The sequence below is a fragment of the Tinamus guttatus genome, unplaced genomic scaffold (assembly GCF_059628265.1).
Source record: "Tinamus guttatus ecotype Peru unplaced genomic scaffold, ASM5962826v1 Tinamus_guttatus_pri_ptg000223l, whole genome shotgun sequence".
Lineage (NCBI taxonomy): Eukaryota > Metazoa > Chordata > Aves > Tinamiformes > Tinamidae > Tinamus > Tinamus guttatus.
Window position 1 is genome coordinate 615,618 of NW_028288757.1, and position 12,319 is coordinate 627,936.

The 12,319-nt window shown below is 56.0% G+C and overlaps 1 protein-coding gene across 1 annotated transcript in view; it reads right to left on the minus strand.

Annotated features, from left to right (window-relative positions):
* Nucleotides 1-1,773: 1,773 nt before the first annotated feature.
* Nucleotides 1,774-12,319, minus strand: part of MYO18B (myosin XVIIIB) — a 51,072-nt gene continuing 40,526 nt past the window's right edge. Inside the window, exons 32-36 of the mRNA XM_088525050.1 lie at nucleotides 7,316-7,449; nucleotides 7,038-7,079; nucleotides 6,545-6,706; nucleotides 2,704-3,974; nucleotides 1,774-1,826 (exon numbers count right to left, since the gene is read on the minus strand). Of these exons, the coding sequence (XP_088381176.1) occupies nucleotides 2,705-3,974; nucleotides 6,545-6,706; nucleotides 7,038-7,079; nucleotides 7,316-7,449 (1,608 nt within the window). The 3' untranslated portion in view covers nucleotides 1,774-1,826; nucleotide 2,704. The remainder of the gene's footprint in view (nucleotides 1,827-2,703; nucleotides 3,975-6,544; nucleotides 6,707-7,037; nucleotides 7,080-7,315; nucleotides 7,450-12,319) is intronic.

Consider the following 12,319-nt stretch of genomic DNA (forward strand, 5'->3'; position numbering starts at 1 on the left):
CTGCCGGCTGCAGAGTCAGATCATCCCCCACTCATGACGTGAGTTAGCAACAGGGCAGCTCCACATGCATGCAGAGCAAACAGGCGGTTCGCTGCCAGTTTCAAGGGCAAAGGATCCTCCAGACGCTGCTGGAGACGAGCCCATGCAAGCAGCGATGCTCCCTGGCTTGTCCTTAAAGCCTGCACAGAGCCATTTCAAGTGACAGAGCAATTTCCTCTGTGTCCTGCAAAGCAAAAGCAAAAGCAAAAAAAAAAAAAGTCAAAAAGTCAGCGTATTATGCACAAATCTGCCTGTCTTTTGCAAGTTTAAATATTAACAGCTTAATGTTGAGCTAACCGGCCGCCGCAGCACGCTGTATTAATTCCAGAGAAAAAGCTCAGTGTCAAAGGAATCATCTCTACTACAGTCACCAAATAATAAGCAATTTCTGTAGCCTTTTGAGATTACTCTGTTATTTGTCTGTAGTAAATTCAGCTTAAAAATGAACTGCAGACTGACACCTCGTCCTGCCAGTGGCTGGAGGTCGGGCTTGGAAAAACCTGTCGTTGCCTCCGTGGTCCTTCCCCTCCCAGTATCATTGGGTTTCTCTGTGTGTCAGGGGCTCGGCCACGCTGTGTTTCTTGTGCAACACGGAGCCTCGGCTTAAAAAATGCTACTTTTGGGCCAATATGAGGGATGGGACCCAATGCACCACGGATGCAATGGCAGGCCTTTACAGCACACACCAGCGCTCACTGGCAATAGGAAAAGCTCCGGAGTATTCTGGGGGCTTCTTCCTCATGCCATGGTAGAATCCCTGGATTTTTTCTTCAAATATACTAAAAGAAACAGCCCTTCCTCCCCCCTCGAAGGGCAGGGGTTACGCAGCACCAGTCTGTCTGCTTCAAGGGAAAAAAAGGTTGAAAATCCCAAACCTGCAGTTTCTTTGTAGGGCTGAACCAAGAGCGCAAGATTTCACATACCCAGGGAAGAAAGGGCTGCCAAGGCACTGCGGGCACAGGGCTGGAAACACCTACCAAATGCCTTCGTTCTGCTTCTGGAAATAGCAGGGTCATTAGGAAGCCCCTTTTAGACTAATTGGAACTATTTTTCTGCACTTGCTGTCCTCTTCCATAACGCGCATCTCATTCAAGAGCGACCCCGGCGCTGGGGCTGGGCCGCTGCTTCCGATGCCGTCTGCCTCCCAGCTAGCTGGGAGAAACTGCTGGCACGGTACAAAAGCCTACGGAAACTGCTGATGTGCACCCAGATATGACGGGCTGGCATTCATCTGTGACAAGGAAAACGCTTCTTGCTGCAAAGGTTTGGTTTAAATTAGGAACGAGCGTGAAAAATCCAAAAAGCAAAACAAAAATGCTGAAACTTGCCCCGTTTGCCTTTTGAAATTGCCGATGCCATGAGCATGCCCTGGCAGGGCCAAGGAGACTGCGCAAGGGCCACACATTTTCTAGCTAGGGAAATACCTTGACAAGACTGATAAACAGGGGGGAGGCAGGAGCAGCAGGCGCTTGGCAATGGCACAGCTCCGGGACCGCGTGTGTCCGTGTGGAAAAGCGCCCGGCGCATCGCGGCTTCCAGCCCTCCGGCTTCAACGGCCCTCCCACACCACGGGGTGGAAGGATGAGCAGAGGCTCAAGTCAAAGAAGCAAATATTTTATTTTGTAAAAACCAAGCAGACATCTGCAGTCAGCATCAGCAGGCACCGCACCGGCGTCTGCCGCGCCACTCCGACGTGTCCCAGGGCGTCTGGAGCCCGTCAAAACCACGGGCGCATCTGTCTTCAAGAGGCTGTGAAATTATAAAAGCTTCAGGTAGGGTCTCAGCTTCTGGAAATAAAATATAGAAGGAAAATGTATAAGCAGAGAGAGTCCTCAGCATGCAAGGGCTGCAGCTCGGGCTCCAGGTTTTGGGGTTAAAGCAAGGAGCTTTGGTGCTCCTCCAGCTCCCTGCAGTGTGTCCTTCCTCTGGCCAGCAGGACCCAAGATACCAGCTTGACTTTTATAAAAACCAGTTCCTGAAGCCAAGTGACCATAAGAGCAGGGTGTCTAAAAACATAAGGGTCTCATCGCTTGGAAAACCACTCATGACTTTGGGGGATTCACTTCCAATCTCTGCTTAAACTGCATGTCCCCTATTCGATGCTCTGCCCAAAGAACAGCAAAGACATTCGCGAGCTTCCCCAGAGCACGGAGAAGGCTACTACCATTTACTGAAACAAAGCCTGGCAAAAGTGGGACATTTCATTATGCAAATTTTCCTTCCCAGAAAGAAATGTTTTATTTACACGTGCTCCTTTCTTGCATTGGCTTAGTCAATTTGGTCACAGCTTGACATCCAGCAAGTTACTCTAAAGGCAATGGTTGTACAAAACGTTTTTCTAATCTATTTTAAACACTTAATTACAGTTGCGGCGCATTCATTAGGGCCTTTGCTTTCAAACCTGGATTGAACTAATAAATCCTAATTCTCCAAGTGTCGGTTGTAATATGCAAGCCGGATCCGAGCAGTTGTCAGAGGCGGTTGCTATCCGCGTGCCTGCGGCCAGGCCCTGCCTTGTCGGAGCGGGCGACCTTGCGCCGCTGCCAAATGAGCCCGGCACGGGGACGGCTCCGGGACCGGCTCTGGTGGATGCCGCTAGCGGGGAGGCCAGGCAGGGTCTCGCACGGTCCCTCCGGGGCAGATCTGCTCTTAGGGAACTCTTACCTTAGTCCTTCCCCAGGTATTTCTTCATGATACTATTTACATCATCCTCCTTGCCTTCGGCCTCGGCTCTGCGCGGCTCGCGGGGGCTCTCTGCGGCCGCGCTGCTGCACCCTTCCCCGTCGGCTCTCGGGGGCCGGCGCTTGATGCTGTCGGCGCTCCGGAAGGACCGGGCCGAGCCGGAGGACGAGGAGGCGTCCGAGAGGTTTCCGGAGTCCTCCTGGGCGCCCGGGCGCTGCCTCGACGGGGTCTTGATCCCAGGGGTGTCTGCGGCGGCCTCATCTTCAAACCGAACCGTCAGCGGCCTCTGCCCGTCCCGCCTGTCCCTGCCGGGCTTGGCCAGGCTGCTGGTGGAGCGCGACTTCCGAATCGCTGGCAGGAAGTCGTCAAAATCCACCTTGGTTCTCCGCTCGTAGTTGAGGCTCGGTATCTTCCAGGTGAACGGGTCGCTCTCCTTCCCCTCGCCCGCGTCGGCGCCGAATCGCCTGCTCTGAAACACCAGAGGATCCTTCCCCACGTCGAGGTCTCCTCCCTCCTCCAGCGACGGCTCGAGGCAACTTCTCCATGACTTGAGTCTCCAGGTGCCGAGCGCCTCTGCGGAGCTCGAGTTGTCCATGTTCTGCAGCAGCGAGTCGCAGGAGCCAAACTTGGAGACATGTTTTAGCACCGGGGAGCGCGCGGGCTCCGTCTTCTCCGAGGCCGTGCCCTTGAGGATGGAGGAACGGATGGGGACGGGGCTTCCAGGGGCTCCGCCGCTCTCCCTCGGCTCGCTGGCTTCCAGCTTCCCTGGGACGTCATCGGCCTCTCGGAAGGTCCTGCAGCGCCGCAGGGTGGAAGCACCAGTCGTTTGGTAGATTGGCAGGGGAGAAGCGTCACCGAGTGCCAGCGCTCCCGGCTCGTTTTCTGCTGCCCTTTTCCTCCTCAGCTCCTCCACGTACTCGGAGAGCGCGAGCGAAGAGCTGGGCAGCTTCTCTTCGGCCACCGAGGGCAGCTGCCTTCTCGTCACCGCTGGGGACAGCGGGCTGGGAAACCTGCCCTCCGGGGCGGGAGGGCTCCGTCCTCTCCCCGGCGAGGGAGAAGTGGCTCCTCGGCTCTCCCACGCTCTTTGCTGGCTCTCCAGCTCCTCCTTGTCTTCCGGAGCTTTTCCATACTCCCGTCTTCTAGCACCGAGCAAAGGACTTGCAGCCTTCACAGCTCCCGCGGCATCGACGCTCCCCACGCTGAGCGATGAAGCTGGACGGGCCGTTTCTGGTTCCTTGACATCTCTGCTCAACCTAAACAACAAATATCCACGTTAGCTCCAGTTGCACCATTTCCAGCAACAGCAATGTCACGGAGGACGGGCGAGGTGAGCACTGAGAAGCCTGTGTTTGCATGGCAATCTCTGATTAAACTCTGGCTGTTGTGCCAGCAACACTCATTTTTTTTATCTCAAAAACCCTGAGCAAACTGAGGGGGTTAAATCCACAGCAGACAGTGCTCAGCACAACCTGCCTTAGCTCTGCCGAGCCAACGCGTACCTCAAATCCTGACGGATTGCAGCAATATGTAAAACCTGCCCATTAGCGAACAACTGAGGGGAGCGGGAGCCACTCGGAAAGGCCTCCAGGACCTGGGACCGGACACGTTAGCTCGAGGAGCCCATCCTATCCAAAGGTCCTAGCACAGCAGCAGAGCGCTGGTCTTGCCTGCACGGCTCCAGCTGGAAGCTCCCAGGGGCTGCCCTGCGCTGGAATGGAAAAGCTCCCAGGATTTGAATTTTGAGTGAAACCAGGATTTGAATCTGCCTAACAACTACAAAGGAGGAGAGGAAAAAAACACACAAAGAGAGCAAGGTGCGGGTGGGATGCGGGATGCGCCACGCCGCCTCCGTGCCATCCCGCAGCTCCCAGGCCACCGTGCCCAGACGGAGCCAGAAACAGGGGCCACGCGGAGCTCCAGCAGCGCCCGCGAGCCAAGCCCAGCTCTGCAATACGCCACAGCAAATGACATACAACAATAATTAGTGAAGATTACACAGCAATTAACATGATTACAATTATGCTAGTTGAAATAATTTATACAATAAAATCCGCGCGTGCATTGCGGCACACGACCAGGCGTGCAGGCCTTTCCTCGTGGCTCAGAAACGCGGCCAAGGCGGCCCCATTTCAGGCAGGGACAAGAAATTGCCCAGATTTCTGGCAGATTTCCGTGTTCCTGTCCATCCGTCCTCTGCAAGAGGGCACCCAGACTCCCAGAGAAACGTTTGCTTTTCTCAAAATGATGTTTTAGAATAAACGGGGCAGATCCCACCAGCCACGGTGCAGGATCTTGAGCAGTGCAAGGACGGGCAGAGGATGGCTGGGATGCAGCAGGAATGTGGGTGCTGCCAGAGCCTGGGATGCAGCAGGAATTCTGGAATGCAGCAGGAACACGGGGTCCTGTGCATCCCTGCTGCACCGCAGCCCTGGCTGCTCTGCTGCAACCAAGAGTTCCCGGCCCGGCACCAGGCAGAGCCAACACATGAAGTTCTCAATTTGCTTCCTAATAAAAAATCTGATGGTTTATTCCAACTCAGCGGTGTGTCATATTTATGGAGACTTAGCTTTGCTGCCCAGCATTTTGTACAAGCATTTAAATAGCAGGGAATTAAAGAAGCCGTTAATCAAATCTCTCATTTCTATGCACTACACCGCAGATAATAGCCTGAGATCCTTTTCTGCAGCTTTTGACAGCTGTTTGTTCAGGAAATATCCCATATGTAGGACTGAGAGGCAACTGCGAGGAAGGTTCATTTGTCATTGCTGGGTGCTGGGTAGGACGAGGCATGGTAATAAGGAGGAGCGCGTTCGCTCAGCTCTGTTATTACCTTCCCGGGCTCATCCACGGCTTGTTTGCATTTCGCAGAGCCTCCTCGCTAATATTTCCATCCTAGATTAGCTGAAGCCAAATGCAGCTACAGCACTGGGATTTGCAATTTGCCTTCGCACGAGCCTCCGGGAACGGCCAGATTGTCACATTATTCTCAGGGCCGGGTATAAATGTTCTATCAGAATAGCCACAGTCGGTGCAGCAAGTTCTTTTTATTAGTCCCTGAGCTTACATATTTGCCCTTTTATTATGAGCCCAGTGCACTTCAGCTCAAGAATATGATGGAAGCCGTAACTACCGATTCACCGCTGCTCGGTTACGATCAGAGCCAGATCTTTTGGACCAGCCCTCCCAAGAGGCACCCAGGGCCCGGACAAGCCTTTCCCAAGGGGATGCACAGTGTAATGGGGCACCCCTGCCACAGGGTCCCACCGCCACCCACACGCAGGTCCTGTCCTGCCCGGCTGGCAAGGGACAACTTCAAAGTGCCCCAGCACCTCCAAGGGGGCGGCTGTTCCCTGCTCTCCAGGCAGCGGGGCCGTGCGAGCCCTTGGGCTGCACTCCTGCTCGCCTGCACCCTGTGAGCAGCACCATCAAAACTGGAGTATTTCACATTAGAGTGCATAAATGCACCATCGGCAGCGAGAAAGGGAGCGTGCGGCGTGCAGCTCCTCCGACGGACGGCGTTGTCTCTCTAAACCACCCCTAGAGAACACATCAAGGGGCGCTTTGCTGCTTGAAGCGCACTTTTGATGTGGCGCCTTTCATCTGCCACCCCACCGATTCCCTTCCCGGGCTCGAGGCTTCGGCTCCAAACGCCGCAGCCTCCCGTCGAGCCCCCTGGGCACATCCCGACATGGGCCAGCCCCAAAGCCCGGATCGCCCTGGCGCTCCTGCGCCGACTTGGTTTGTCACTCCAGAAGGAATACTAAGGAATACGGCAATTCCGTTGTAAGGGGCCCTGCCGTGCTGGGCCCCGCCGGGTTCTTACCTGAGGCTGCGGACGCTGCTGGCGCCGCCGGAGCGCGCGGAGATGCTGCCGGCCGCGCTGCTGCCCACCGGGGAGCCCCAGGCCAGCGCCGAGCCCAGCCACGAGCCCACGCTCTCCGCCGGCTCCAGGCTCAGCACCGAGCCCACGCTGGAGCGCGCGTCCCTGCGGGCAGGACACGCTCCCGTCAGCGCCGGCCCCGCGTCCACGCTGCCCCCCGCCGCTCTGCTGCACCCAGGAACCCCCCGTGCTGGGATTCAGGGAAGGGGAGAGGGAGGGCAGCGCTCCTGGGGCAGTGGGGAGAGCGCAGCCTGCACAGTGCATGGGCAGGGAGCGCGCCCAGCATTGCATCCGCACACCCACCGCTGCGCCCGTGGACACTGCGCACCCCAGGCCCCCGGCAAGCACGCTCGAGGCAGCCGCGAGCCAGTAACGCATCTCACAGCCACCCCAACTCCCAAGCTCCAGCGGGCTGGCATGCTTAGGGCCCACTTACATGTCTCTCCTCGAGCAGAGCGACTCCCGGGCTGTTAGCACACTGCAATGGAGGAAGGAGAGCTGAGTGTTACACGTGCCCACTGCTCACATCCAGCGCGCCCACCTTGGACTGAGGGGCTGCAAAGCTGCTCGCGTTAAGCGTAACGATCTGCCTGATTGGACCTTAGTGGTGCTCGGGGCACCAGAGCCGCAGGGTCCAACCCAACGCGCTGCACGGCCAAATACCCCGCGGCCGCAGCGCCTTCTGCACGCGCACGCAGCGGGCCGCAAGCCTACCTGTCGGCGTCGCTCTCGTCGCCGCTCTGCACCTCCTCGAGGGCCGCCTGCAGGTCCGCGATGCGCCGGATGGAGGTCTCCAGGTCGGCCTGCAGCGCCTGCCGCACGGCCGCCAGCTCGTCCACGCGCGCCTCCTGCGCAGGGGCCACCGTCACCGCGCGGCCCCGGCCCGGCCGCCCCCTCGCCCAGGGCTGCGCGGGGACCCCGGGGCTCCCTCCCTGTCCTGGCTTGGTTGCGCACAGGGAGTCACTTGCAACCCACCCCCCGTGAGGTTTCCCTGGGGCAATGTCCCCAGTGCAAATGTCCCCCAGCGCAAGAAGGAAGCAAGCGAAGCACCCCCTCCTTGCCCTTTGTGAGCTGGCCACTACCCTTTTAATGGGATTTTACATCTTTTTGGAGCCTGGTGGAAGGGAATCTGTCTCAGAGCTTTGCAACTATCACAGGGCAGAGAGGAAAAGAGAAGGGAAAACAGGGAGGAGGGAGATGGGCGCAGGCACAAGCTGCAAATGCAACTTGATTGAAGCTGCCAGATGCAAAATCACCGTCTCGGCGGTGACGAGGCCGGAGCTGACTCGCGGCGCGGGGGCTGCCGGGCTGTCAGGGCGCATCAGGAGAGCCCGGGATGCCGGCAGGAGACGGGAGCCGCAGCGGATGCACAGCACCATGTAGCACCATGTGGCCAGCGTGGCAGGAGCGCCAAGCTGGCAACGTCCTTCCTGCAATGCAGCCCCCAAGGCCTCTTCTCCCTCCCTCAGGGCAAAGCCTAAGTGAGGGAAGGAACCATTTCCCTTTGGAAATTTCTCCACACTGGCTCAGGAGCAGCCTCAGGGATGTAGAACAGCCCTGGGGACATGGAGCAGGACACAGGGATGCACAGCAGGACACAGGGACATGGAGCTCAGTGCTGGCCCTGGCGACCCCATGGCTGATACCTGTGCCCAGGACCTCACAGCCAGGGAGTGAAGCAACCACTAGGAGCAAAGCCCAGATCTCCAACCCCGCTGACAACTGCTGAACGAATCCCTCAGCTGCAGGATATGGTGCAAATCAAGCACAGTTCACTGGCTGCATTTCATTTCCCCTCTGCTCCTCCACCGATAACCGGCAGCGCGGGGCAGGAGGGCGGCCGCGCTCAAGGGCACGCGGGCGCCTCGCAGCACCCAAGCCCTGTCGGGAGCAGCAGGAGCCCCAGTGCTTCACCCGGCCGAACGGGCCGTGGGCGCTGCCGCTGCTCCAGAGCGGTGCCCACCGTGTCCCCGCCTGGCCCTGGTCAGCAGGGTCCCCCGTGCAACCCGTCACCGCAGGCAAAAGCCTCATCCTGCCCTTTCCTCCCAAACTCAAACCTAGCTGCCGCTTTCTCAAGGAAGGGAATGGTTATAGGAACTTAATTAAATTGCCAATGCAAAAAAAAATCACCTTCATAACGTAAAGTGGCACCAAGCAGCCCAGCACCCGGCCGCTGCCGCCCCAGCGAGCTGCTGGCACCTGCAGCCCTTGGGGGCTCAATCTAGATGTAAACGCAGAAGCACCTTCCCCTTCCAACGCAGCAGCGGGTCCGGGTGACGGCACCTCTCCATTTGCCTCACAGCGGGTGGGTTTTGCATGCACCTCCAAATTGGGCTTGTAAAACCCATTTGCTTAATTTCTATTTCACCTTATTTGGTGAAATACCTCGTGGGACACTAGCGTGGAGCATCGTGCGCCCGACCCCGCCGCCGTCTTCACATCAGTTTGGGCTCTGCCATCGCAACACAACCTTTGCGCACTCACACCCACCTGAAGTGTAATCTAATTAGCGCAATTTGGGTTGCCTCTATTTGAATAATTTAGCATACACCTGCAGCATTCATCAATCATTATTATCTCTAATTAAGTAATTAACTTGCAGGTTTCCCAAAACTTTGAAGTAAGGGGATTTCTGCTGTGGAAGTCTCAAGGGAGACAAGGTTAGTGCCTGCGTCTCCTCTCGCCAACACCAGCGTTGCTGTAATTGGTGTTTGCACCACAAGTGTTGATGATTTCCTGCGGAATTTACTGCTTTAATGACAAAACAGCCACCACCTGCCTTGCACAGGCTCTCAGTAGCACCAACATGGCTTTTCCCTAACAGATTCCCTATCACCCCTGCTCACATCCAAAGCCTGGCTGCTTTTGATGGTAATTGTAGTTACATTTAGCCAAAGCCATCGACTTTTAAAAAAGAGCAGTTCCAGAAGAGAGAACCGCTGGCGCTGAGGGATGCAGAGACATCAGAGGATTTCTTCCCACCCTGGCGAGAGCCTTTACAGCGGCAGGGGGAGGTGGCACTCCTGCCTAGGGGGATAAACAGCTCCTATTTCTTTTGTCAAGTTCACTGAAACCTTTAAAGCCTGCAAATGAAAAAAAGTTCATAAATGTTAGACTGTAATACGCTACACTGTGCTGGACTGCATGGTGATAACGTGACTGTAATCATGAAGGACATCTTTTATCACAGGAACCATAAAAAAGGTTATATACACTGCGACTCTTGCCTTAGAAAAACTCTCATATGCAGAATATTTTAACACCTGCACTTCAGTTTTCAGTAAAATGAGTTATTTTTATGCTTACAATTTCCGCAGCTTTGTTAAGGGAACCCATCTTTAAGGTGAAGTTTGCATGTGCTGACTTTACGGGTCAGCGTCTCCTCTCTGCCGTAACAAGGCAAAGTGGGGAGCACCGTGGCAAACCTCTTATTCCTTAAAATAATATGAGCTTCCTTAGAATTATCATCTGTTACTTGGCAGGTAACTGGAAGAATTACTGCTTGGAGGGTGGGCTCGGTCCTGTGGGGCTGTGGGCAGTGTGTGTGTCCCACCTCTGTCCTAGAAACCCTTCTGCAAGGAGGGGAGGCTCTCCCTGAAGCTCCGACAGGACAAGGCAAAGCGCAGGGTGGCTGTGGGCGCTCAAAGCAACCCCGTCTGGAGAGCCTGGCTGGGAGGAGGCAGCTGGAAAACACCCCAGGGCTTCCCCATGTACCCGCTCGCAGCACAACCCGGAGCCCGGACCGTGCCCAGCACCCCGGGCATCCGACCGGCACCGCCGCGCGCGGGTCCAGCGGGGCAGCCGTGAGGGCAGCTCGTCCCAGCCTGGTTTCCCTGACCCATCCGGAGCCCGTGTGATCCCGAGCTCCGCTCCTGCCTTCCCTGTGCCGCACGCGGCGCGCAGCATCTCCAGCAGCTCCTGCAGCAGGGCAAGGCTGAGCGCGCCTGCATACCTGATGCGATAAGGGAGCAGGGCTTGCTTTTAGGCTCCGGAGGATTTAATCTAACTTGGAAATCCATCTCTCTGCTCTTTCTATAATTCAGCTCTTGTGGGGCACAAGGGGAGCAGGCAGCTGGGTCCAGCCTCTCATGCACCGAGCGTCAGCACAACAGCGAGGAGCAGGCGCAGGCGGAGATCCAGCTACAGCTCCGAGGAAGACACCTCGAACATGAGACAGAGGGAAGCGAGACCAAGTGCTACCAGCTCCAACAGAAAACATACAGCCCTCGGTGTGACGGCACCAGGCCTGGAAAGCGTTCAAAACTCATTCTTCTCAGAAAATCCATGAGGCACAGCCATCTGCCCGGCATCCTGCTCCCCAGGCTCCCGTCCCTTTCCTGTGTTTACCCTGCTTTGTGTGAATGTCACGGGGATGAGGAGGCTGCTGCCTCCAGCCGCCCGGAGCGGCTCGGAAATGAGGGAGGGAGAAGCGAAGGCGGCTGCCTGGGTGCAGTGTCCATCTCCCATAGCCGTAAAGGGTTTTCAAGGGCTTCTCCACTGCTACACATGGGCCGGGACCATCGCACAGACCCGGTATCACTCCTTACACACAGCTTCCAAGTCTTAGGACTTCAGAATATCCGAACATCAACCCAAATCTGTACAGCGAATACTGCATGCCGCACTCAAGGCTGCCCATCAATCTGCACCTTCCACTGCAAGCCCAGGGCCTCACAACTGTTTATTCAAATAAATAAATAAATAAATGCGAGGTGCAGACCTAGACTTAAGTAATGTTAAGTGAATAATTCATGCAGTATTTATAATTGATGTGAGATTTAACGGGAGCTGAGCTGTAAGTGGCTTTCTATTAACTATTTATGCTCTCAGCCAGCCACTCGACAAGGCCAGCCGGGCTCGGAGATCACAGCTCTCCCGCGATGTTTTATTTAAGTGTATTAAGAGTCCACGGAGCCTGGGGAACGGCTGGGAGCCGCTGCCGCCCCGCAGGGCCCCAAGTGCCGCAGGAAACACCGGGAATGCCGCGGAGCGGAGCTTGCTTTGGGGACTCATCCACGGCCCTTTCCTTAACTTCCCCCTGCCTCTGGCTACAGCACATGCCGGATAAGCCCAGATATCTGGGAGTGTGGCTTATGCAACAGCCCTTCAGTACTTTTTTTGGAGCTTCTCTTTTTATGGGTTTGTTCCAGGGAGGCATCTCTAAAATCCCTTTCAGATTTCTTGGAAAACATCAATTGTGAGAACAGAAGCATGATAAGAAGACCAAGTACCTCCGTGATTTACATTTCTATATGAAACATTCAAAAAGCTTCTAAAAATATATGCGCAAACACAAAAAAGGCGGTTAAAAGAATCCATCCACATCCTAGTAGACAGCACATCTGTGTTTCAAAACATTGCACTTCGAACAAAGCTGCAGTAAATATACAGCTTGCACAACAGCCACAGCGGCGCTGCTCCGGCGGTGCCAGCGGGAATGCCGCGGGAGCCGGAGCCCGGAGCCGGGCGCCGTCCGGGGCCACCACGAGCAACCGGGGCTCGCCAAGGAAAGCTGCTGCTTTGGAAATCTTGGCTTTTTGGAGAGGTCCCTGGTGCAGCGAGCGCGGCGAGGACGGCGCGAGCTTGGGGACCGGCAAGTCATTACTGCTAACACACCGCGCTCTTCCGAGAGCTGGCAGCCTCGGGGGAAAATGAATGCTGAAATCTACTTGATTGGTAAATAAAAGATTATTAATAAAATAACTGCTTCTAGCATGG